Genomic DNA, 26497 nt, shown 5'->3' with positions numbered 1-26497 from the left:
ATCATGGAGAATGATCTTTAATTTAGTTCCTCCACTCAAGATTACCTAAGGCACACCAGCAAGTGCAGTCACATACTATTGTGCATGTCTAGTCTAGATCTAGACATAGTGATCACTGTATCTAACAGGTAGAAGCTCAAGTGAACCTCATCCAGGGTAGCCAGAAAATGGGAAAATGGCCTGTCGCTGACACAAGACTCCAGTATAATCAAGGCCAGCCAGTCTTGACTTGACGAGAAAGATCTGAATCTTGAGCAAGACGACAACATAGTTAAGGGTCCACAGTCCTAAGGTGGCCATAGAGTGAACCTACCCAGCCTATCATTTCACAAAGCCAAAATCACATTCTCATCAGATGACTTTTAGGAATAAACAAACATGACATTCAGAGGAATTTCTCCTTGGAAAGCCCTGGGAAAAGGTGAGCGAGAGTACAATAGGACCAGGACATACTTCAGGAAAGTGCTAGTTGAGCATAATACGTCATTTTAAAATGAAATGGGAGCATTTCAGCTCAAGTGTGCCATTTACTCTTTGGCATTTGGCTAATGTGCCATGGCCAGAAAAAGGTTGGGAAGCACTGCCCCAAAGCATCCCTAACACCTGTCCCCATCTAGCATCTCCGAGAAGCAGGTCTTAAACACTCTTCCCAAGGCCAAAAACACAGCCTCTATGGGACCAGACAACATTCTGGGCTGTGTTCTCTATGGATTAAAACAGGAATTAGCATCACCATAGGGCAAGCTTTTCAATCACAGCCTAATCACTGGCTTCATCCCAGCATAATAGTTAACAGCTACCATCATCCCTTTGCACAAAGGGTGTACAACCATGGACCCTGAGAACTACAGCCTGACCAGCCTTATCTGCAAGGCCATAGAATGACCTATCATGGAAAATATTAACAAAGATATAGGAAATCTCCAAATGCTTGACCCCACCCAGTTTGGCTTTGTTAAGGGGGGTTCATGCCTGTTAAACTTGATGGACTTCTTAAAGAGAGTCATCAAAGCCCTAGATGAGGACAGATCTGTGCATATGGCCTACCTAGACCTTTGACATAATCCCCACTCAGGCATCATTGATAAACTCACCCAGCTGGGTATCAACCCATATACTATTAGGTGGGTTGCAAACTTGCTCACTGATAGACCTTATACAGTCAAATTAGGGGACTCCACCTCCTCCAGCAGACCGATAACCAGTGGTGTTCCACGGTGATTGGTTCTGATACCCCTACTGTTTGGAATCCACTTCTGTGAAGTACAGGCTAAAACAAAAGGACTGTGGCAGACAAACTTTGCTAATGACTGCAAACTGGGAGTTATCACTGAAACCCTTAGCAATGTCAACATCCTGCAAGAAGGTTTTACACAGACTAATGACTACTGCCAAAGTCATGGTCTTAAACGTAATGCAAAAAAATGCTTTATCATCCCCTTCAGCAAGGGTGATGTTCCTGCAAACTACCACATCAACAGCAATACCCTAAGCACACAATCAGTGGTGAGAGATATTGGCACACAGGTTGACAGCAACCTTAATTTCAATCACCATGTCTCCACAGTGGTAAGAAGGGCATTTTATATTGCTCATCTCATACGTAAGCATTGCCTCCAGAAAAAAAACAGGTTATAACCCCCCTGTACTCTTCCCTCATTGGGCCAATAATACAGTACAATGCACCCTTTGGTATGCTCCTTTCCAAACACCTGCAGCAATTGGAGAGACCACAAAGGTTCCTTACAAAGGCAATTCAGGGTCTTCAAGATCTGACTTTTGTGGACAGACTGAAATCATTCTCACTTTACTCTGTGTCATACAGAATGCTCAGAGGTGACCTGTGCTTTGCATATAGAGAAATCTCTGAACCAGCTTTAATGGAAATGCTGCACATTTGCAAGTCAAATGGCAGATGGCAGATGGGTCACTTGCTCAAAGGTCCTTGACCTGGTATGTGATATCAACAGAACCTGCTGAACAGACTGATTTTTCTCACAGAGGTTTCCCTACCTTTGGAACAACTTCCTATTCAAGTTAAACAAAGCCCCTCTTTGGCCATATTTAAGTGTAATTTGGATGATTGGATGGGTAACCAGAAATCTGCTCTGGGGGTTCCACCTGTGTCCCTCTTGGACAGGGGTAACAGGTGCTGATTTTAGTGTCTGCTTGAACCAGATACCCTTGGGAGCATTGGTTGAACTTGACTAGGCTTGTAAGGGCCCTGGGGCCATTAGCCAAGTAACCTCCTATGATCCTACAATTTCTTAATACTGAAAAGAAGAAATGAAGAAAAAAAGAGAAGAGGAAGGAAAAAGGGATCTGTTTACTTTAATAACTTTATCACATACAAGAACAGCTAGAAATACTTTACTATAAAATATGCAATTTAGATTGTGAAAAAGTTTCATACAAACACTGTTAAGAAAAAAAATTGTTTTATTTACAGTTAAATGTTTCCTACTTCCTACCCTCCCACCAGAGACCTTCTAAACATTAATGACATGAAGTGAGAAAAAATGTCTCAGTTCCAGACAAGTTTAACAAAGTCAACAAAACTCCACTCTTTCTCTTTATTCTTATACGGCAGTATTTCACAAATGTGGTTGATGCTTTGTAGTCTCATATTTATTCACTAATTTCCATGTTGCTGTTCTTCTTGCTGATTATTTCCATCTCCAGACTCCAGATTCTGGTTCAATTCCACGGTGCTCCCGATTCTTCTGGTCAACTCCTGTGCTTTTCTCTGGGTCTCAAGCATCTTCATATGGAACAGTGGAAAAGGTTTCACTGGCAAAGTCTCTCCATAAGCTTTATTATCAGAAGGATGAGAAGCAGATTCCTCTTTGTTTGATTTTATGTTGGCCAAACCTTTGCACTTCCTCTTGAGCCTGTTCTCCATCAGCAAATGACTTTGATTTTCCAAGAAAAAATATTCTGATAGTAGTTGGATACAACAACTTGAATCTCACACCATAATTATTGGAGTAAATGTGTTTCTCTTCTGCTGTGTGTGCAGTGAATAATCATTTTCCACAAACACTCTATTTTCGGGTCTATATTAGATCAGTGAACGCTTAAAAAAGCGAATGCTGATTGATCGAACTTATGTAAGTAAAAGCTTACAATCTCGAACTGTCAGAACAGCGATTTTTTTCCTAGGGAAAAAATCACTGTTCCAAAACAAATACACACAACACAAGCACACCAAACAAACAGCAATCCACACACATATACCTAAAATCTGACACCTAACCCTACACTAAACTATACACACACCACTAACTATGCACTTACCTTAACCCAAACCCTAACCCTAAGGTCCGTCACTATCGCATACTCACCTCACCTGCTCCCTAACCCTAACTCACCTAACCCGCCCTAACCCTCACGTCCACACAATCGCACACATACCTAACCCGCACCCTAACCCTGACTCACCTAACCCGCCCTAACATTCACATCCACACAATCGCACACTTGCCTGAACCCAACCCGTAACTTTCCACCACAGCACTGAAAATACCAAAGCAACAGAAACGGACAACCTAATTCTTTCCCTAAGAAAAAATTTGGGTTTCTGTTGCTTCGATATTTTAAGCTTTTGCTTACATAAGTTCGATCAATCAGTGTTCGCTTTTTTAAGCGTTTGCTGATCTAATATAGACCCCTATTTTCTCCAACTGTTATTACTTTGCTCTTCTGCCACAGTTTTCAAAGGATCAACTATTTCTGTTGGTATGTTTACATCTTTACTAATAAAGGTCCTGGATGCTTTCTCATGGCCATATTTGGAGTATACACATGGTTTGCAATTTCAATTAACAATTATTTCTGTGGAGTAGTAGTCCAGTTGCTTATTTGTGCCTTCATAAAATGAATACAGTCTGTTCCTTTGAGTTTCTCTGGTACAGCAGAAAATTTGATATTTTCCCTACATGCTATGTCCACTAATTTTGCCATTTTTTGAAACATCTCTCTCTATTCAGCCAGTCTTTTCTTCATTTTCGCATATGATTTTTGCAGTTTTATCATCTCATCTGACATGTACCGTAACCAGTCTTTTGTTATTTGAGTCAATATAAACTCTGAGCATATTTGACTTATTTTTAAATCTAGATTACTGGAAGCCATGTTTTGCACCAACTCTGGAAGCTTAAATTGCTTTTTGCTGCACAGTTGCAAGATTCTTCCCAGTCAGTGGTTTCTCTTCACCTTTTCTAGTTAACTTTGTTTCACTCTCTCTTAGTGTCTTCTTTGCAGGCATTCAGGAAATGTACTTATTATACAGTAACTGCTTGTTGTGTCTTTCGCCTTTACCCGGTTAGGGGTCTCCACAGCGGAACTCCGGTCCGCTAATGATTGGCAGTTGATAGTTGCCAGCCCTAACGCACAACCTTCAATGAAGGCACGCCCATTCACGCATGTCTCCACACAGAAGACGCTCCAGCTGAGAGTCGAACCGGTCAGCGTCTTACTTATTATACAGTAACTGCATTTTACTAAAATTGGTAGTATCTCTGGCTGCAGTTTCTCAGTTTCTGTTTTCACACTGGATGAGCTGAAGTCAAGCTGTTAATCAGTGTGCAGCCATCTTGAAAGTCTAGTATTTTTATTTTGTTGACTTTTGCTAAGCTTTGCTAAGATTTGGCTTAGTTACAATGTTTTTGTTTATACTAGTTCTCCATGTAACTGGAAACTTTATTGTGTGTGTGTGTGTGTGTGTGTGTGTGTGTGTGTGTGTGTGTGTGTGTGTGTGTGTGTGTGTGTATATATATACAAACTCTACAACAGAAGAAAGAAACTGTTGCAAAAAAGAGTAAAATCCCATGACAGGAGGAACTCCCTGGTCAACCTCAGTAAGAAGCTGAGATCCCTCATAAAATCCTCCAAAGCTAGTTATGAAAACAAAATTGCCACTGACTCCAAAGACAACCACAAAGCATTCTATAGCTATGTCAAGAATCTAAATGGGAACACTCAGATCTGCTCTGAGTTACAGCATAATGGCACTAAATATACAGAACCAACTGATATTGCCAACATCCTAGCAGATAGGTTCAGTGCTAACTTTACCCCCCTCTCACCCCCTAGAGGACCCATCTCTATACCGGAAGAATGCAAAGTTCCTATAATCACGGCTGCACAGGTAAAAGACACACTCTCCAAAGCCAAGAACACAGCATCCATGGGACCTGACAATATCCCAGGCTGCGTTCTACACAAACTACAGAATGAACTGGCACCCTACCTAAGCACCATGTTCATTCATAGCCTCACCTCAGGCTTTGTACCCACTGAATGGCGCACCGTGACAGTTATCTCACTCCACAAAGTGGGAGCCACGACGGACCCCGGGAACTACCGCCTCATTAGCCTGATGAGCCTGGTCTGCAAGGCCATGGAACGTATCATCATGGAACTCATAAACAAAGACATTGGTAATCTCCAAACTCTGGACCCTACTCAGTTTGGATTTGTAAAATGCAGATCATGTCTCCTAAACCTGATTGACTTCTTTGAAGCAGTCACCAAAGCCATAGATGAGGGTAAAATGGTTCACACAGCTTATCTAGATCTTGCCAAGGCTTTCAACACCATCCCCCACTCTGGAATTATAGATAAGCTCACTAAACTAGGTATAAATCCCTATGTCACAAGATGGGTTGCCAACTGGCTCACGGACAGAACCCACACTGTGAAAGTAGCGGATTCCAAATCCGACATCAGACCAGTGACAAGTGGAGTACCACAGGGTTTAGTCCTGGGTCCTCTCCTGTTTGGTATCTACTTCTCTGAAGTGCAGGCCAACACAGAAGGTCTTTGGCTAACAAAGTTTGCAGATGACTGCAAACTAGGAGCCATAATCGAAACTCCTAACGATGTGGACAAACTACAAAAGGGCCTCACTGAGACAGATACCTGGTGTCAAAGCCATGGCCTGAAGCTCAATGCCAAAAGTGTATTGTCATCCCCTTTGGTAAAAACTCTGTACCCATGAACTACCACATAGCTGGTAGTCTACTTAATGCCGAAAATGTGATAAGAGACCTTGGGACACAGGTGGACAGTAGTCTCTCCTTTGATAATCACATCACCACAGTGGTCAGGAAATCCTTCTACGTGGCTCATCTCACCACAAAAGGATTCTCATCCAGAAAAAAAGAGGTCATTGTTCCCCTCTACTCATCACTCATTAGACCCATTATAGAGTACAACACCCCTTTTGGTATGTACCTCACAAGACATCTACAACAACTGGAAAGACCACAGAAATACCTCACAAAGACGATTACTGGCCTCAAACAGATGCCCTATGCAGACCGTCTCAAAAAGCTACAGCTTTACTCCATCACATATCGCCTACTCAGGGGCGATCTCTGCCTAACATACAAAGCTATGTCAAACCCAGAGCTGTTGGACATGCTCCACTTAAAGAAATCCCAATCCCTCCGAGCTACACGCTCTAGGGACCTTAACCTTGTCACCACAATAAACAGAACATGCTGGAGGGATAGATTCCTGTCCCAGAGACTTCCCATACTCTGGAACAGACTACTTATCTATGTCAAACAGAGCTCCTCATTAGCACTCTTCAAGAAAAATCTTGATGATTGGATGGGAAATGGGAAATTCACCCCGGGGATCACTTCTGTGGCTCTGCTCGACAGGGGCACAGGAAAATAATTTTCTTGGGTGGTGAAAGCCAGGGTACATTTTTTGTCTAGGCTTGTATGGGCCCTAGGGCCGATAGCCTAGTACCTACCTATGAACCTATATATATATGCCTTCCTTGAGCACTTTGGGGTGGTTGCAGCATTAAGAGAAATGCCCCTTCCCCCATGCTGCAGAAACTTTGGAATTTATTATAATAAGTAAAGGTCTGCACCTTACAAAATGCTGTATTGGAATTCCACCGCATATGAGTTTAACTATTTGTTTTTCTTTTTGATTTTTGGGAGTGGTGTATCAAACAATCTTGAACAGGTTTGTTTATATTAATTAAACTGGATTATGAATACTAAAGTTGCTGTCAATGTATTAATGTGAATTTTCTAGCAATATAGTACACTTTAAAGTATGCTTGCATAAACCCTATTTATTTACTACATATTATCAAAAGTATTGTGACGTATTTAGTTTTGGGTTTCCGAAAAATTTGCTGTTAACTAAGCATTCAAGTTAGTAGCTATTTATTTTTTATTTATTTTATCTTAACATTTCTTAACCAGGTAAGTGAGACGGTGCACAGACCTTTTTAAGCCATGATCCAGGCCACAAGTCAGTGAAACATACAATGTATAAATACGTGAAAAATTCAGTGTAGCCAATCAGCTAATCAGGGAAGACTCACACAAACATGGCGATAACATAGACTCTACACAGTCAGAACTGAACTCTGGACCCTGGAACTGTATGGTAAATGTATTTCCACTGAGCATCTTGCTAGTAAATACAGTCAAGTAGGAAACAATGTGTGGAATTGAATCTCTCAGCCTGGAAGTGAAATATAAAACTGCACCTCAAAATATAGAAAGGTAAAATGACTCTACTTTTATTTCTATATAAAAACATTGCACCTGTCCTTTGTAAAGATTTTTTTTTTATTTTAAGAAGGTTTATGAAAAATCTTGAAATGAAATACAATTTAACATCTTATCTTGTCTTTTTACACACACGCACACACACACACACACACACACACACACACACACACACACACACACACACACACACACACACACACACATTCTTAATACACTTTTGAAGAATAGATGCTCACAGTGTCAGTCTGTCCAGCTTCTTGAGATGGTTTAGTCTTCACATTAATAATCCCATCAGAATGTCGAAAGGCGCAGTCAGCAAGGGCATGGTAAAAATCAAGTTTGCGAGCCTTCAGTCCATATTTCTGAAGCCAAGCCTTGGAGCTTAAGCAATCTTCTTGTTTTGTCTCCAGATTTAAGTGTGTGTTCTCATCTGTCAGATCTTAAAGTTTAGAAAAACACACATTTAGGTTGCTGCAAGACACACTGTCAACATTTTGTGTGGAGTACATCATCATTTGTTCAATCTCTGCTAACCAACTAAGAATACCACAATAAAGTGCTTAATTTTAGTGACAAAAATCAAATAAAACTATAGAAAAAGCAGCTGTGGCACATATTTACGATACCTGAGAGAGAGATAGACTCTTGCAGTAATATAATCATTTGACTTCTTAGTCACTGACGTCATTTGTTATCTGGTCTGCTTTTCTAATACCCATACATAACTTTGGAGTGTGGTGGCAGTTGTCTCACTCTAGTGTACTTTGGCCAATGGATGAAGTGAACTACTATATAAAGCTGACAATATATTATGCTACCTTCAGGTCTTCAAGTGTGAACTAACATATTATGTTTTTTCACTCACATTTGATCACTGAATAACAGATACAGTCTTACTATATCTATCATTTGATCTATGAGGAACAGATATGTGTTCATTGTATCAACTGACCATGAATAACGAATGTTCTCACTGTATTATTTGACCTATGACAGGACTTCTGATGCTTGGTTGGGTCCATCCATTCCACCAAATGAAAGTCAACATACTCTGTGATGTCATGTGGCAAATATTTAAGTGTGTCTGTGCTCACAGCCTTTGAGTTTGCCCCGACCACTAACAAGCACCTTCCTGGAATAATAAAGAGATCTGTCACCTTCACTGTTGACAACTAATATACAAATATAGACTTGTCAGACTGACAGGGAACACCAACATTTAAGTTTAGATATGGATGTGGGGTACCCACCCACAAGGAAGAACAAAGGAGGGACGGTACTACTGACCCATCAAAAGTAGTACACTTGTCAACTAACATATTAAGAACATAGCTGTTATGTCCAGTACTGCAGACCTTCCTTGATGTGTCCTTTGCTAGTAGAATCCCAAGCAGTATCCACTGAGATGAAAACATGAAGAAGGTAGTTCAAGGGATGGGGATCAGAAGCTTGAATCTTAAAGTGCAGCTGTACCAAAGGACTGAGATGCAGTCAAGAGAATAATGCATGGTGAATGCATGCTATGAAGACCAAGTGGCTGTGGTGTAAAAGTATTTTTTATGGAGACATATTCTTGTAGCAAGTTAATCCTCTAATAATGTTGGCTTTAATCTCAGCCTCCACTAGTGTGCAGTCTGTGGCATAATGGCAAAAAATAATAACATGTTTAATCCACTTCAAAATTATTTGTTTGGCAAATGTAATTTCTTCTCTCCCTGCAGCAAATGAGGTGAACAGCTAGTCTCCCTTCCTGAAGTAATGTACCCACATTAGATAAAAATCTAATCTGGTGGTGTGCATCCAAGAAGTGAAGGTCTATAATGTTTTCTAGTTTCTACCTAGGCAAAGAACATATGGGGATGAATGGACTGATTCAGGAAAAGTCCAAATACCACTTTTGACAGAAAATGCAGGATAATCTCAAGTATACATGAAAGACCAGTATTTATTATCTGTTTTCCTACAGATGATACATTGAAGATCTGAGATTCTATGCATAGCCATGAGAGAGTTTTTGAAGAAATGAGATCCATCTTTATATAGCAGGTTCGAATGGTAAACAGGTAAGCCATCAATTATGTAGTTTATGACCATGGAGAGGAGGATGGAGATGCAGTGGTCCTTTTGACAAATTACTACCAGTGCTGGGCTACAGTCCTACTCTTCAGCAAGTCACAGCAGGTGGAAAGAACTGACACATGTACCATAACCATGAAAAAGATGAAGCCCAAGCCATACAGGTGCCTCAGATATGTCAGGAGTACCTGAAAAATGACTGACTGCTTGGGTCAGTACCACATACCTCTCTGCTCAGATACAGACGTAATTCCACTGGGAGGCATAGGCCTTCTGAATGGTGGCTTTCCATGCAGCCTCGACAACCTTTGACAAAAGCGGCTAGTACATCTACTGGAACTGAGATCTTTAGAAAAGGGTAGGAGCAAACTACATATGAAAAAAATGTGAATTGTGGGAACAATACATACAGAGGAGCAATGAGGTTTAAAAGAAGGCAGGACTTAAATGAGCTATGTAATGTTTGACTGAAAATGACTGGGCAGATTATAAGTGATGTATAATGTTTGCAACTGAGTGTGTGTCAGTATAGCCTGTGATGTAAAATGCTTGCAACTAGGATTGTGTCAGTGTAGTTTGTTTTCATTTATATACATGTATGACTGCATATGTCATAATTGATGGTTTAATAAAGATGTTTCTTGTTTAAAAATGGGACGGGAATTGAATAATTTATGTAATATTAAAACTAAAACTAAATCCATATAAATACTGAAACCAAAAAAAATATATAATACATCCGATACACTGGAGTAAGAAAATAAAAACGTTTATTCAAATATTAAGTGCTTTCATCTAAAAAAGAGAGACTTCTTCAGAATACCCTGAAGAAGTCTCTCTTTTTGAGATGAAAGCGCTTAATTTTTGAATAAACATTTTTATTTTCTTACTCCAATGTATGTAATATTGCTTAGGTTATATGATATATAGCAATATATGTGAAGTATAATGTTTGTTAATACAGTTTAATTATTTTTGTATAAATGTAAAATTGCCTGTGTCACAAGTGATAATTCAATAAAGGTGTGTTAAAAAAAAAAAACAGAAAATAAACACAGCTAGTACATGTATTAGAATCAGGAAGTCTACATCAGCTGTTAGGATCTTAGATGGAATTGACTGTCACTCCATCCATTAGGAACACTTCTGCTTAGGACCAGAGCTTCCTTTTTCACCAAGGACTGTAGTACCATAAACCAGACTTTTCTCATCAATCAAGGGGTGGAGGAAATGAGTTTTGTTCCTTCTTCATTGAACTTTATGATAAGAGGTGGAATCGGTTTATAATGGTGGGAGGGAATATATAAATCTCCCATGCCACAGGATGATGAAAGCATCCACTGCTACTTCCAATTTTCTATGCTGTGTTAAAAGGAACAGGGGGAGGGATGTTTTCTCCAAAGTGGTGAATAGGTGGATCTTGTGATTTATTGACTTCCAGAAAACCTGGACCAAGCATGGTCTCCAAATCTGGGACTTCATAAAAGCACTAGAAAAAACATCTCAGATAGTCCATCAGCTCATTCACTTCCCAAGGAATGTGAACTCCTGAAAGAGTGGTATCTCTGTCTATGAATTACTGCTAGATGGGCATCATCTCCTTAAAAAGGGAGGCATGACCTTGAGCCCCCTTGCATCTTTAGATACCAAATGATGGATTGTGTGCCTGACCAGAAGAAGAGAAGGCCCGAGAAGTGCTTTATTTCCAAGGCCCTCAACTAGGAGTAGTGCTCTCACCTCTAATTAGTTGATGTGGAGTCCCCTTAACAGGGGGAACCACTTCTCTTGCACCATGTGGGAGCTACAGAAGTTTCCTCTCCCTGCAGATTGAAGCATCTTTTGTCAGAATCCATCACAGGTTCAAATGCAGGAAGGGAAGGCCTACCAAAAGGTTGGTTGAAATGGTGCACCACTCCATGGCTCACTGACAGGGTCTCTGTCACCATTTAGTGCCGCTGATACCAATGAGACATCACAGTCTACTGCAAAACTAACATCCTTAGGCATGCATGTACTGCCATGAAAACATCAGGCACAGAAGCAATAGAAAATTCGGAGCTTTGACTCTGCACTACATCCTCAGTCAAGAGGTCAGAGAAGAGTCAAGGCTTGGACACCACACTACATCTTTACCTATGCTGCCAAAGCTATTATCTCCTGGGTTCTTTCCCAGAGCAGGAACAATCAGTAATGGAGTGCCCAACTCTGAGCCTATTAAGGATATCTTCTGAGGGAGTTCAGAGAAAACTTATCTTAGTTTATGGTCACTCCAGGGACTGCAGCCACAGAAATACAGAACAAGGCTATTTTCAAGGATCCTCTGTATGGGACTATGAACAGCCAGCCATCAAGAAATGGTAACACAGAGATCCTTCTCCATTTGAGTCTCTGTTCATAGGTTCATAGGTGTTTACTAGGCTAATGACCACAAGGGCTTTTTTAAGCCTAGCCATGCATTGCAAATTTTTGACAAGTTCTGGTACCCTTGATAAGTGTAAGCAGGAGCTTGGTAGATGAACCATTTACAAGCAGGAGTCTGGGAGATGAACCATTTACAGGCTGCCTGTGTCCATTACAGATATAGGTACCAAGCCAGTGATGAATTTCCTGTTCCCTACTCAATTGTCCAAGTTACACTTGAATTGGGTTAGACATAATCTCTGCTTTACATGGATGGGGAGCTTGTTCCAGAGATGGGGTAGTCTCTGCGATACATACCTGTCTCTCCAGCAGGTCTTATTTATATCACAGGCAAGGTTTAATTCTTTAGATGGGTAATTCTGGTGCTGTTTGTTTTGTGGATATGCAGGATGCTCATCAGTGTGGAGTCTGACAATACCCTGTATGTCAGGCATAGATCTCCCCTTAATAGCATGTAGGAGACAGAATACAGGGATAGGACCTTAAGGCACTCTGCATAGAACATTTTACTTTCACCCTGTATTCTTTTAGTGAGGAAACTCTGTAGCTGTTCCATTTGTTGGATATGCCTGGTTAGGTACATATAAAAGGGGGCACTGTATTCAATGATAAGTCTGATGAATGCCAAATACAGTGGAACAATGACTTCCTTGGACCTAGATGCCATACTGTTATTTATAAGTTGCCCAACATAGAATGATTTCCTCACTACTGTGGACATGTGATGGTCAAAGACTAGATTACTGTCTAGGTGTGTCCCTTAGTCCCTGATTACTGGATCAGCTCTAAGGGGTGTGTTATCAGCATGGTAGTTATCAGGGATGGATGACATGCCAAAGGATACTATTATGCATTTCTTGGCATAAAGTTTTAGCCCATGGCTCTGACACCAGTTGTTTGTCTGTGTTGACCCTTAGTGGAGAATATTTGTGTCAGTGGGGGATTCAATGACAGCTCCTAATTTGCAATAATCTGCAAATGCATTCAGCCAGAGACCACTGACATTGGTCTTGACTTCAGAAAAGTAAATGCCAAAAAGGAGTGGTGCAAGGACTGATCTTTGCGGGACTCCACTTGTGAATGGTCTCTCTGTAAAGGTGGACTTGTCACTTCTAATTTCCTGGGTCCTGTCTGTGAGCCAGTTGGCTATCCACCAGGTGGTAACGTATGGGTTTGTACCTAAACTCTTGAGTTTGTCAACAGTGCCTGAGTAGGATATTGTGTCAAATGCCTTTACCAGATCAAGGTAGGCAGTGTGAACCATTTTGTCCTTATCCATTGCTTTGGTAACCTTCTCAAAGAAGTCCACCAGGTTGAGAAGGCATGATCTGCCCTTGATGAAACCAAACTCGGTTGGGTCCAGTGTCTGGAGCTTTACTATATCATTACTCATTTCCATGATAATTCTTTCCATGGCTTTGCATATAAGACTAGTGAGACTTGTGAGTCTGTAGTTTCCAGGGTCTGTAGATGGCCAGCCTTTGTGCAGAGGGATGACTGTTGCTGTTCTCCATTCATGAGGCACAAAGCCTGTTTGGGGGCTAAAGTTAAATAGCAATTCCAGAGGGACTAGACCTCTAAACTGTACAGATTTTCACAAAATATCCAGATTTTGGCCTCATATTTTTGGTCCATTTTTCACAAAACTGTGGTTTTCTGGCAAATGAGTGATAAATCATTAAGGACAGAAAGCTAGAAAATAAAGATAGACATTTGAGTTTCAGATTTTACATTCTTCAGAAAATCCATGCTAATGCAAAACCCGTTATTCTATCAGCTTTCTAAGTTTATAAGAGTGATATTTAAAAAATTGTCCCTGTTTTTGGTCCTTTGCCCCACTTGTTTATTGCTTTGTCCAGATTTCTTGCTCTAAGAGGTTTAGAGGTATGACAGGGACTGATAGGTATCATGCTATTTAGAAGGCGTTCTGGGATATTGTCTGGGCCCACTGATGCAGTATTCTTGGCCTTAGACAGAGTATTAAGGACCTGTTCCCTAGTGACAGCAGAAGAGTTATATTTGATGGCATTTACTGAGGAAAAGTTAATGGGGAGAAAGGGGTAAAGTTGGAGCTGAGTTTGTTAGATGGTAGGTTTGCTATATCTTTTGGCTCAATATAGGTTGCTCTACTTACAATGAGCTCTGCACACAATTGTGTATTGCCTTTCAGGTTGTAGGACACAGCTAAAGAATACCTTGTGGTTGTCCTTGGCCTGGAGGCCAAATTTACCTCAAATTTGGCTTTGGTAGACTTTGTCTTCTGAGTTGTTTGTTTAGTTTGATGACACTGGTTTTATCCTGCTGGGGGCTGTACTCCTAATTATCCCATGATTTTCTTCCTTCTGTTATACAGCTTATTGATTTTGTGATTCCATCAGGGTGGCTTGTTTTTTTTAGTTAGTTCTGTACTTTTTCCTGGTGGGTACAGCTGCATCTATGCAGCTATTAACATGCTTGTATAGAGTTTCTGTGAAATGTTCTGCATAGGCAGCAGTGTTCTCAGGGTTTATGGGGGCTTGAAATTTTGTCAGGTTATCACTTAATAGCAGGAAGTTAGCCGTAGAGTAGTTTCTGAATATTCCAGGGTTAGCTGGGGAGGGGGGCATCTAGGTTTTATTTTTACTTCAAAGGAGACCATTTTGTGGTCTGACCTTACCAGGGAAGACATTACACTTGTGGGTGTGCAGCACTTTCCCATATTAGTGAGAACCAGATCCAGCATGGTTGCACCCCTGGTTGGTGTACTGACAATCTGGTTCAGGGAGTCTGTGTTTACAAAATCCAGGAATCTCTGTGTCTGTACGTTTGGTGTCATATAGTATTCCCAGTTAATAGTGGAGTAATTAAAGTAACCCATGAATATGGTACTGGGTTGGATGGTGAGCATTTCTAATAAGTTTAATGCATGCAAAAAACCAAAAGAAAATAGAGCAATTCCACCAAGGCATGACTCCACTGGTATTTTTCACACGAACAAGCTTTATTGAAACACACTTTCTTCAGAATAAAACCATAAACGCTGTTATCACCACAGATGCGTTTTCGTCCTCTAATGACTTCCTCAGATGAAAGAGAAATGCATACCTTTTACAATTCTTCCCCTAAAATACCCTCCACTTAATTAACACTGCTATCCAGTTGGTGTATATTCTTAATGTGGTCACATGTACTTAATAGATATTTGGCCCTATAAAACTTTTATAAAAAATCACTTTAAACCAGTCCTTTAAAACAGTTCTAAACACACACATACATATATAAATATATAAATATATAAATATCAAAATATCCTCTCTAAACTCTAATAGATATAAATATATAAGTATAAATAAATATAAATACAAATACAGTTTAGTTTTATACATGTTAAAAACCTTATAAAACAAACTTTTCTTCTATACAATAGCACCATCTTGTGTCCAAAGAAAGAATTAAAACCCTACACGGGTGCTTTTTAGATAAATGGTTCAAACAGTTGTTGTTTGTCTTTTCGGCTTTTCCCGGTTAGGGGTCGCCACAGCGGAACTCCGGTCCGCTAATGATTGGCAATAGATTTTTAAGGTGCCGAGTTGCTGGCCCGACGCCCAACCTTCAGCAAAGGCACGCCCATTCACGCATGTCTTTCAGAGGCCAGTAAAAGACATACATTTTCTTTTTTCTCTTTTTGAACCAAAATAAATTATTGCACATACACTTTTGATGTTGCAGTCCTTAGCTTTGTCCTAGGGTAAGAAGTATTGCATTTAAAAAAAAAAAAAAAAAATTATATTTATAAAGTTAGTGTACATAAAGAGATACTTTTTTTAGAGTCACTAGAGCTTTACAGCCCTTAACTTTAAAACTGAGGCAAGAGAGACTGCATCATTCAGACCTGGAAATCTAGTTTAATGCATGGTATGGGTTTCCTGTTTCATACAGTAGGACTTATAGCTTGCAAGGAAGTGGTATTGGATTTTGCCTATGTTGATTTGAACATGGAGTAGTTCAAGTACACTGTCCTGTTTGACCAGCCTTGAGTTATATTTATTGTTGATGCAAACTGCGACACCTCTGCCTTTAGTCCCTGTCTGTGTAGTAGCTGGTCTAAATGTGCGGAAGGCATTATAACCTTGCACTGTCAGTGTGCTCTCCATGGCTTTAACCCATGTCTCACTTACCGCACAGACGTCAGCATTCTCTAGGGTGAAGACAGCTTCTAGGGAGTGGAGTTTTTTGTTTAGATTCCTAGCATTGAGCAGTAATACCTTTAGATTTTCTTGGTTTTGATTTGTTATATAAGTTTGGCATTGCCTAAAAAAGCACCATCCAATACCTTGATGAAGACCATAGGCATTTAGGAAAGCCCTGAAGACATCATTTTGTCTCCCAGAATGAAATGGAGAAATCTATGTGAACACTAAACACAGATGTGCCAAACAACACTCCAAAAACAAGGGGGATGGAGGGATGGAGTGGCTATTGCAGCAGTGATCATTTGTACATTTACTGTTATGGTAAGTTTAGTTACGCAACCGTACTATGTTAATGAAATTGATCACAGCCTCGGTATCCATAACTATATTGGTAAATTAATCTAGCTCACTGCATTTAGGAAATGGAAAGAGAAGAGTCCAGGAGACCCTGGAGAATGGTCCTACCAAAGCCCAATCTGGACGTACAGAAGGAATCACATTCATACTGCTTTGTAAAAGTATGCACACAGGACCAAGTTGCAGCTTCTAGAATCCTTCTAGAATCCAACCCTTTCCAAAAAGCCATAGAAAAAGCCAAGGCTCTGGTGGCATGGGCCTTGACCCTGACTGAAATAGTTTTGCGGTAGTGATTATAACAAAAGGTGACAGCCTGAAACAACCATATGGAAATACTCTCTTTTGAAACAGGTTGTCCTTTCTTCCTACCTTCAAAAGAAATTTACAACTGATATGAAACATTTAGTTCTGTCAGGATAGTACCTGAGTTGTCTGTGGAAATCCAAAGTAAGGAGTATCCTTTCTCCCTCATTTTTAGGCTCAGGAAAGAAAAGGGGGAGATGCATAGTTTGGCTTAAAGTAAACTCAGATACCATTTTAGTCATAAAATAAATATTAGTACTCAAGGACACCGTCTGTGGAAAATGAGATAGGGTTGACTCGCCATAAGAGCTTGCGACACAGATACACTTCCTGCAGAGGTCAGTGCAATTATTAAAACTGAGAATCATACCTCCCAACCTTACTGAATTACTCGGTTTTTACTGAGTTTTGTGGTCCAAATTATGGGGTGCCACAATTCCCAAGTGGCACCCCTTCATTTCTGAATTTTTCTCAGCTTTTTTTTTTTAATTTTTTTTTGCTTAGCTGACATCATCATGTACATGATGACGTCAGCTCCGTCGGCCTATCAGCCTGTTGGAATTGAGTTCAAGGGCTCACGTGCACACATTTCCAGCTGGCTGCTGCTTTCAAATGGATCTGCGAGCAGGAATGACTGGTGGAATCCCTTGTGAGCGTGAAGGAAACATTTTTTATTATCTTCTGGGTACTGAAGAGCTTGAGCAGGAAGGAAAGGACTGCGAGCGTGGGTACTACAGAACTACATGAACGGAAAAAACTGCTGCGAGACGTGAACGGAATTTCAGGTAACTACATGAACGGAAAGCATGCCCAAGCTGAATGCACCTGGTGGCTAGAGTTACTCAGGCTCAAACCCTGTACCTTGGGTATTTTTGATCTGTTCCTCATAACATCTGTGGTTTTCAGGATTTTTCTGGCAAATCACTGATGGATTGAATTCACTAAATAATGACATGTATTTGAATTTCAGACTTCATATTCTTCAGAAAATAAATGGTAATACAAAACCTTTTATTCTAGCAATTTTCTAAGTTTATAAGATCAATATTTGAAATTTGTCCCTATTTTGGGGCTGTATTCCTCCATTATTGGCTTTACCCAGGTTGTTTTGTGCTAAGACGTTAAGAGCTATGGTGAGAAGTGAGAACTGAATTCTGTATTCCCCCATTATTGGCTTTGCCTATTTTTTTGTGCTAAGAGTTTGAGAGCTATGGTGAGAAGTGAGAACTGAATTCCCTAAATGATAGCCATTTAAGTTTCAGTCTTCCTATTTTTCATGAAACTGCTGATTTGGCATAGTGGTATGTTGCTCTGACTGTAGTGCACAGGGCCCTGGATTGGCAGTGAAATGCATGGTGGTAACACATTTATTCTAGCAACTTTCCAAAATTATACAAGCAATGTTTAAAATGTGTCCTTCATTTTTGGCATTTTGCCCCCCCCCCCCCAAAAAAAAATGAAATTGAAAATAAGTGCGAGAAGCTGTGCAAGATGCCTATGTCTTACACTACTGTCATTTTATATATATATATATATATATATATATATATATATATATATATATATATGATGGAAATGTTCTGAATTGGGCAGTTTTGTCATTATTGGTTCATGCATTTTGTTTCATTGCCTACTGGAAGAATGTTCAAACAATAAATTTAAAATGTGCTCTAAGTCTAACAAGTGTGCTGTATTATACAAGGAATATAATTTAATATAGTCAGGAAGGTGTATCAAAGAACACATGTATGCTTCTTGTTTTCTGCACAAGGGGCCAATGATTTGAAAACAGACCAAAGATAATCTTTATCCACCACTGGCCAGATGCATTGTCTTTGGATGTGGTGTGGGTTTCAATGCCGTTTCAATGAATGTGAGTTTCAAGGGCAGAGAAGTTTTAATGCCAAGTCTATTTTCATTGTGAGACAGTATTGCTTTGTTTAGCAGATGTCTATTAGTGTTTGTGCATTGTGCTATAAAATGTAAAAATAAAATCCAAATAATCATTGTAGAAGTAAAGCAGTATGCACACATTACTGTTTATGGTAAATGGGGCAAAATAGCCAGGTAATGGGACATTGGAATGGCTGCAGGGGGACTCTGGTGCCATATTTTGGTTGTCTGTTCTTCAGTTTGCGTTTGAAAGTTGGTATCCCACAATTCCATCAGAGTGGGTAGGGTTACGGAATTATGTATGCACATTTTATGTTAATCAGCGTACAGATTTGTACTTATTTTTCATGGGCCTTGTTCAAATTTTTGATGTTTCCAGGTTGAGAGGTATGCTGGGAACCTCTGCCATATTAGCTGGTTCAAATGAATTGTTAGCTTCTCTAATACAAAATTAAACTCTCAAGGAGGGGCCACCAGTTTTCTTAAAGGCCTCTTATGAAAAAAGAACACTTTGACATGAGAATGCATTGAAAGAGGAGGATCCACGGGCAGACATGCTAAAATAGCTGATAAATTAACCCTGATGGAGAAGTAAGAAAAGCCACAGGATAGTAACTTACACAAATATTGTAAAACCAGAGAACAACTAGCCCTGAATGGGTGCTGGTCATGGTGTTGGCACCAACTAGAAAATCTTCTCCATTAGCTACTATATGATTTTCTGCTAGCAGGTTTTCTTGTCTCCATTAGTACCTGCTACATGCCTCTGGTCTTTTCCAAAGAAAGGGAGAACCACTGTTCCTTGAGTCAGAAAGGAGTCATCACAAGTATCTTGGGGGAATTCCTTCTGAATCTTCGGAAGTACCAGGGATGTCAGTGGAAAGGGTGGAAAAGCATACAGGGACTTTACTGTCCAAGGAAAAAAAGCATCCATCTCCCAGGTCTTCTTGCAAGGAGTCTAGGAGCAGAATTTGACCAGCTGATTATTCAGAGAGGAGGCAATTAGATCTACTTAAGGAACTCACCACAGATGGAGCAAATTTTTGAACCCCCTGATCTAGTTTTCATTAGTGAGAGTCAGTCCTTGTCTTGATCAGCTTATCTGCCACACAATTTTGCTCTGAAGGAATGCCAGATGCCTGCAGAGTGAGGCTAACATGGATAGCCTGCAAAGGGGGTATGGCCTGGTTCTCCATTTATTGATGATGTACCCTATGAATGTGGTATTGTCTGTAACAACTTGAAAAGGTCCTGGGGGACAAAGATGATTCAGAGAGTTGAATGCCTTGATCAGGGCAAGCATCTCTTTTATACTTATGTTCTTGTGTCTGTCCTTGATATTTCATTCACCTTGCACTTTTATACCTCTTGAAACTGCTTCCCAAGCAAGTCTGGGGTGCCTGTGCTGACTAATTGCTTTGGAACAGGGAGGGAGAAGGGAAGACCCAGATTTAAGGACAGTTGCTGTCTCCACCACGTGATTTATCTTCTGACAAACCCCAGCATGGCAATTTAAAAAGAAAGGATGTCGGTGCTGGGAAGAAACACTCTTCGGATACCAATGTATCTTTCTAATGTGGATTCTTGTCAGTGCTATTATAAGTGTCACAGATGCCATGAGACCCAAAATCCTGAGGCATTTCTTCACAGTGACCATATGATGGAAAACCTTAGAAACCAATCTAGATATAGGTCTATTTTTCCTCATAAAAGAAACGCTCTTTGAAATGAGGTGTCTAGCTGACACCTCATGAACATAATCCTGTGTGAAGCAGTTAAAAATGATTTTTCAATGTTTTCTTGGAATCCCTGCTTGTGTAAGAGATCTCTCAGTAAGTGAAAGATTCCTGACACTTTGAAAAGGACTCTGCCTTGATAAGCAAATCATCTAATTATGGGAACACGTGGATACTCTGTAGCCTGTTATGAGCTATAACTGGAGCTAGAGACTTTGCAAACACTCTTGGTGCAGTGGATAGTCTAGATGCTAAGGTAAACAACTGATACTGTGATCCAGATATACAAAACCTTAAGAAACTTCTGAAGTCTGGATGAATAGCAATGTGATGATTAAGCATCTTTTAAATCTACTGTTACCAGAAAACTTGAATATGGAAGAAGAGGTAATAAGTTGTGAAGTAACATAATTTTGAATTTTGGAACTATCACAAACAGGTTTAGGAAAGAAAGATCCAGAACTGGTCTCCAGGCACATTCTTTGGCAATAAAATATCCTTGAATAAAATCCTTTCCCCACCTTGGAAGGAGGAAATGGTTCTATCACTCCCTGGGACAGTATGTGATGGACAGGTGGAAGTAAAAGAGTCTATTCTAGTGGATAAGGGATTACCCCTTGTAAAGGAGGAATTTCCTCCCACTGTCATCTGTAACCTTGATGAATGATTTTCAGAACCCATTTATCTAAAACTATCTGTTGCCTAACAGAAGAGTGGAGATTCAGACTTACTGGAAGAGAACTGGGGCCTGTCAGTGTGGTGGTGTGCCTTAGTCATTCTGACTTGTTGAACTGTCCTTGGTTTTGTGAGGTTCCAGAATTCTTTTTGGAACTCCCTTGCCATTTCTTCTTAAACATCTGCTTAACTGCATTTTGTTGAGACTGTTTATTTTGTTTTTGCCCAAACTGGTTGAAGGGTTAGAGAATCCCTAAGAAAAATTGGAAAAGAAGGGCTAATGAATCTTAAGAGATTCCCTCTATTAGCATACCCCTTTCATCAGACTTTTTGATCACCTTTGCAGCAGAGGGGCCAAAAACTAAATCTGTATCCAAAGGAGAATTAAAAATCTCATTTTTAATATCATCTGGGAGGTTCTGAGAATGCAGTCAGGCAAACAACAGTACCAGTGGCCATAGCTCTGGAAGAGGTATCAAATGAGTCATACACACACTCTAAACAGAGTACAATAAAAGTAAAGAAATTATTTAAAGCAGATGTTCCTAACAAGAAGAAACTGCAGAGAAAATATTCCTCACACTTTCACAATTAGTCAGAACAAACTTTTAACATATAAGCCTAAAAATTCAAAATTCTGAAAAATCAAAGTAGCAGAAGCATACATTTTCCCCCATACTTATCAATAATTTTCCTATCCTTATCAGACAGAGTAGGAGCAGAATTCACTAAATGTTTAGCAGAAGTAGGATTAACTAAAGCTATAGCTGCTGGATCAGGTTTTGGAAGACTGTTTAAAAAAATAAAAGACTGATGAACCTTATACATCCTATCTACCTTTTTAGGGGGCTCTGACTGGCAGGAAAATTGCGGGCAGTTACCCACTCATCCTCTAAAGCTGACAGAACTGGAGAAATTGGTGAAGATTTTGGAAATTCCTTCTGTAACAGCTCACAGCATTTTCTGGGGAACTGATAAACTGATAAATGTCAGGGTTCATCCACTGAAAACACTTCAACACTCTAGAAATAATCTCATAGAAAGAGAAACCCCAACAAGGAGATTCAGAGCTGTGTTCTTCTCTGAGTCTGACTCAGAAACTTGAGAAGAAAACCCTGTATCTATCCTTTCATCTTCTTGTCCAGATTCAGAATACAGAATCTCTTCAGGAAAAGAGGTATCCCTCTTTCTTTTAGCAGAAGCTACTTTATAAGAAGGCTCAATAGCCTGTATTAAACCCAGAGTGAGTTCCAGTAAACTTTTCCTGTCTAAGGAAATTTGAGAAGGAGTAGACAACAGTGGATCTCCCTTGCTCACTAAAGGGACCCTTAACAACCATAAAGCATGTGGCTAGCCCCCAGTCCCTAGCAGCTGTAGGTGCTACACCTGAGGGATCTGGGCTAAAAGATGACTGGTCTGAGGTACAACAAATGGCTATAGCAGAGTCACCCAACTGGACCTGAGGCAAATTGCTAGCCTGCTTTGTGGTGTCAAAGGCTGTTTGCTTAATTCATTCTTTCCAAAGGAGCTCTGGAAGTTTACACAGTAACGTCCAATGGAAGGAGCCTAAGCATTTTGACAGAATCAAATTATGTACTCACATTTCAAACAAATGTACATATTTCTGCAACCATAAGGATTACTAAAGAAGTATAAATGGCAAACTCTTCAGCGCAAATTATTTTTGTAGTGTTAGTATTCTTTAGAGTCATCCGTAATAAAAAGAACTTTATAACCACTGACTTCATTAATGCACTAAAAAGCAGCAATTGGAATCATCTAAAACTACTACCTCTAGACAAAGCCGTACAATACTTTAACTCTACATTCCTAAACATCCTAAACCATCATGCTCCCGCCCGTATCATAAGAGTAAAAACAAATTACGCCCCATGGCTAACTAAAAATACTAAAACTACAATGAAAAAAAGGGACAAAGCTTGGATCAAGTTTCATAAAAACAAAACTGCTAACCTGAGACAAATCTACCTTGAACTCTGCAACAAGGCCAAAAGACAAGTTACACTTGATAAAATTAATTACTATAAAACCATGTAAGAAAAACATGCCCATAACCCAAAAAAAATTCTGGGCCACAATAAACAGTATAGTGCATCCAGGAAAGGCCTCCACTCCAACCCCAGTGCTACCAAATGACCACAGCAACATTCCCACTCAGTTTAACAAATTCTTTACCGAGACAGTTCAAACCCTTGCTAAAACTCAAAATAGTACTAATAGCCACACAACAGTAAATCCCCCTCCACCCCCCGATACAAGCCAAAAATAAAAACACCTCTAACTTTTCCCTACAACCAGTACCCACCAAAGTAATGTCTAGACTCCTAAAAAAAACTCAAACCTACCACACTAGCAGCTGATAACCTACCTGCAGATTTCCTTCAAATAGCAGCAGAGGCAATAGCTTACCCAGTATCCATACTTATAAGTAGATCATTAGCAGAATGTAAGGTACCCACCTTGTGGAAAACATCACACATTATTCCTCTACACAAAGGAGGTAACTCCTTAGAACTCACCAACTATCACACTATTGCAATCCTATCACCTTTATCCAAAATATTAGAAAGAGTTGTTCATTCCCAACTACTCCAGTACCTCCTTTAAATTAATCTACTCTCCAAAACACAGCACGGCTTTAGACCCTCCCATAGCAACATCACAGCACTATTATCTTTCACTAGTCTAGTCAACAACTGTAGAAACAAGGGACTATTCATATCTTCCATATTCTTAGACTTGTCAAAAGCTATTGACATGGCAAACCATAGCCTTATTCTTGAAACTCTTTCTAACCTAAACATATGCTCCTCCTCCATATCTTGGTTCACAAGCTACTTATCAGATCATCAACAAGCTGTACTTTGGCAAGACCAGCTGTCCCCCCCTACTCCCAGTATCCATAGGGGTCCCACAAGGGTCTATCCTAGGCCCAATGCTCTTCTCATTATTTACCAACCAAATCTCTTATTCCTCACTCACTGCCTCTATAGTACAATATGCAGACGACACAACCCTTGTCTGTGCCGCCACCTACCTTAAAAGAGCTACAAACCTTGACTCAAAATAACTTTACTCTAGCTGAAACCTGGTTCACCAACATCAAAGTGATTCTTAATCCCAAAAAAACAAAACTAATTCTTTTTAGCTCCAGTCAATCCCCTCCTCTAAACAATGATTTCCCCATTAACACTAAGAATAACATCCAAATCACTCCCACTACTCACACAAAACTATTAGGTGTTGAAATTGAAAATAACCTATAATTTGATATCCATATAGCCCAAACCATCAAGAAGGTAAATAAAAAACTAGGACTCCTCTACAGGAATAAACAGTATATGACCATGCAAACCAAAGCAACCATTGCTAGGACTCATCTCCTGCCCATCCTTCTCTATGCCTCCCCTGTCCTAACAAATCTATGCCAAACTGACCTAAGCAAAACTGAATCTTGTTATAACAAGATCGCCAAGTTTGCAGCTGAAGCCTCATGCAGGTCTCACCACTGTCTTGCCATGAAGCAACTCAACTGGCTTGAGCTGCCTCATCTACTTCTACTCAACCAACACTCAACAGCACACAAGCTCTATTATCCTCCTGAGAACACCCCTGCTCTCCAGGGTCTAATTCAGCCCCACATTCCCACAAGACCTTTAAGATCCTGTAGCCAGAATATCATACAGAGCATCAAACAGAAAAATGATGCTGGGAAATCTCTGTTTGCCTGCACCATTGCTAGGACTTGGAACTCCCTACCAAGCCAAAGAACCTCCACTGTATCTACAGTCAATTTAAACAACTCCTGAAAACCCATTACCTAGACAACCGGCCCTGCCCATGCTACTCTCCAGGTTAATTCCTGCCCCCTATCTGGCACAATAATTTAAATTAGGTTCCATAGCTTAATTTTCTGCCCAGAATAGTTTATATCCCAACATAATTACACCACAAAATATATAACTCCTACCATCACCTTAGGCAAACTTCACTGTTCCCTCAAAAAAAAATCTATATACATCTGTCTATGATATGCTGATAATTCATGCATATTGTTCAGTATTTATTACTTGATATCTATAACTGTGTATTTTGCACATTACTGTATTATTCTGAGATAGCTGTTATTCAAATATTGAATATTTCTTGAATGTAAGTTTTTGAGAGCTTTTGATCATTCTGTATGATTAAGGCATGATTATAACCATTTAGGTATAGAATATTTCTTGAATGTAAGGATTTTTTTGGAGCTTTTCTCCCTGGGCCTCTGCTGAAAATGTATCTGTGTCCAGTCGGACTTTCCCGGTCAACAAATGTAAAATAAAATAAAAAAATAAAATAAATTTAGATTCCGGGTATTAAAATGTATTTTATAAGTTACAGTAAAAATTAAATATTAAGTTTGCAATAATTTGTAAACAACGCATGATGTCGCAGCAACCACTCAAGTTACACACATACTGTCAGCAGTATTTTGTTCACCCAGGTGAGAGCTTTCATATGAGGCTAAGCAGTTCTGTATGTGCAACTTGGTTATTAAGATATTTATAAAAAAACATGCAATTTATGACAATATAAATATATATTATATGAACATCAATTAATATATCTTTACCTGCACTAAACATAGGTCAAACTTCAATACAGTTGTGTTTATCATTGTGTAAGCTTTAAGATGAATTTTTAAAATACTTTGTATGTAGCATGATTTTGGAATTATTAATGCAAATATGAGCAAGCAATATTTGATGCCTAGAGGAGTCAGGGTGTAACTGCAGAAACACCAGGAAGCATCACTGGTCTGTAATGAATTCACTTTTCCTTTCTGTGGCTGGAAGAAGGACAACTGTGGGATTGACAGTTAGTTCCATGGTCAAGATGAAAATGGTGCCTTTTTCCAGGAAAAACAAGCAGCAAAAGCTGGTAAAACTTACGTCTTTAAAAGTAACTTTTTTCACATAAAACCACAGTAAAAAGCACTTTGCCAGCCTCAAAAAGTAAAATAAACACAATTTCTCCACAGAAAAAAATTGTATTCATTTACTTTAAACAACTTAAACTGACGAAAAAAGAGCATTCTCACTTAAAAGTACAATACAATTTCATGACAGTCTGTTAAAACACAAACTCGTAGCTTTAAAATAACTTTTCTTAAACAGGAAAGTATTATTAAATAAGCTTTTTTTTAAATGGAATGTTTTCTTCCTCAAAGGGATCTTGTCTGCCCAAAAAGGGAACAGCACAAGGTGACTGTCAATTATTGAAAGTTTCAGAGGAATGTAATCCTTGGTTGCAG

General features: G+C 39.6%; 1 protein-coding gene across 1 annotated transcript in view; it reads right to left on the bottom strand.

Annotated features, from left to right (window-relative positions):
* Positions 1 to 26497, bottom strand: part of VWA3B (von Willebrand factor A domain containing 3B) — a 2054405-nt gene that overhangs the window by 1428892 nt on the left and 599016 nt on the right. The window contains exon 8 of the mRNA XM_044071813.1: positions 7784 to 7986. Within this exon, the coding sequence (XP_043927748.1) occupies positions 7784 to 7986 (203 nt within the window). The remainder of the gene's footprint in view (positions 1 to 7783; positions 7987 to 26497) is intronic.

Source organism: Protopterus annectens, chromosome 5.part0 (assembly GCF_019279795.1).
Source record: "Protopterus annectens isolate FY-2018-M chromosome 5.part0, PAN1.0, whole genome shotgun sequence".
In the NCBI taxonomy this organism is placed as follows: Eukaryota; Metazoa; Chordata; order Ceratodontiformes; family Protopteridae; genus Protopterus; species Protopterus annectens.
The sequence above is the reverse complement of the archived record's forward strand: the minus strand, read 5'-3'. Positions and strand labels throughout refer to the sequence as shown.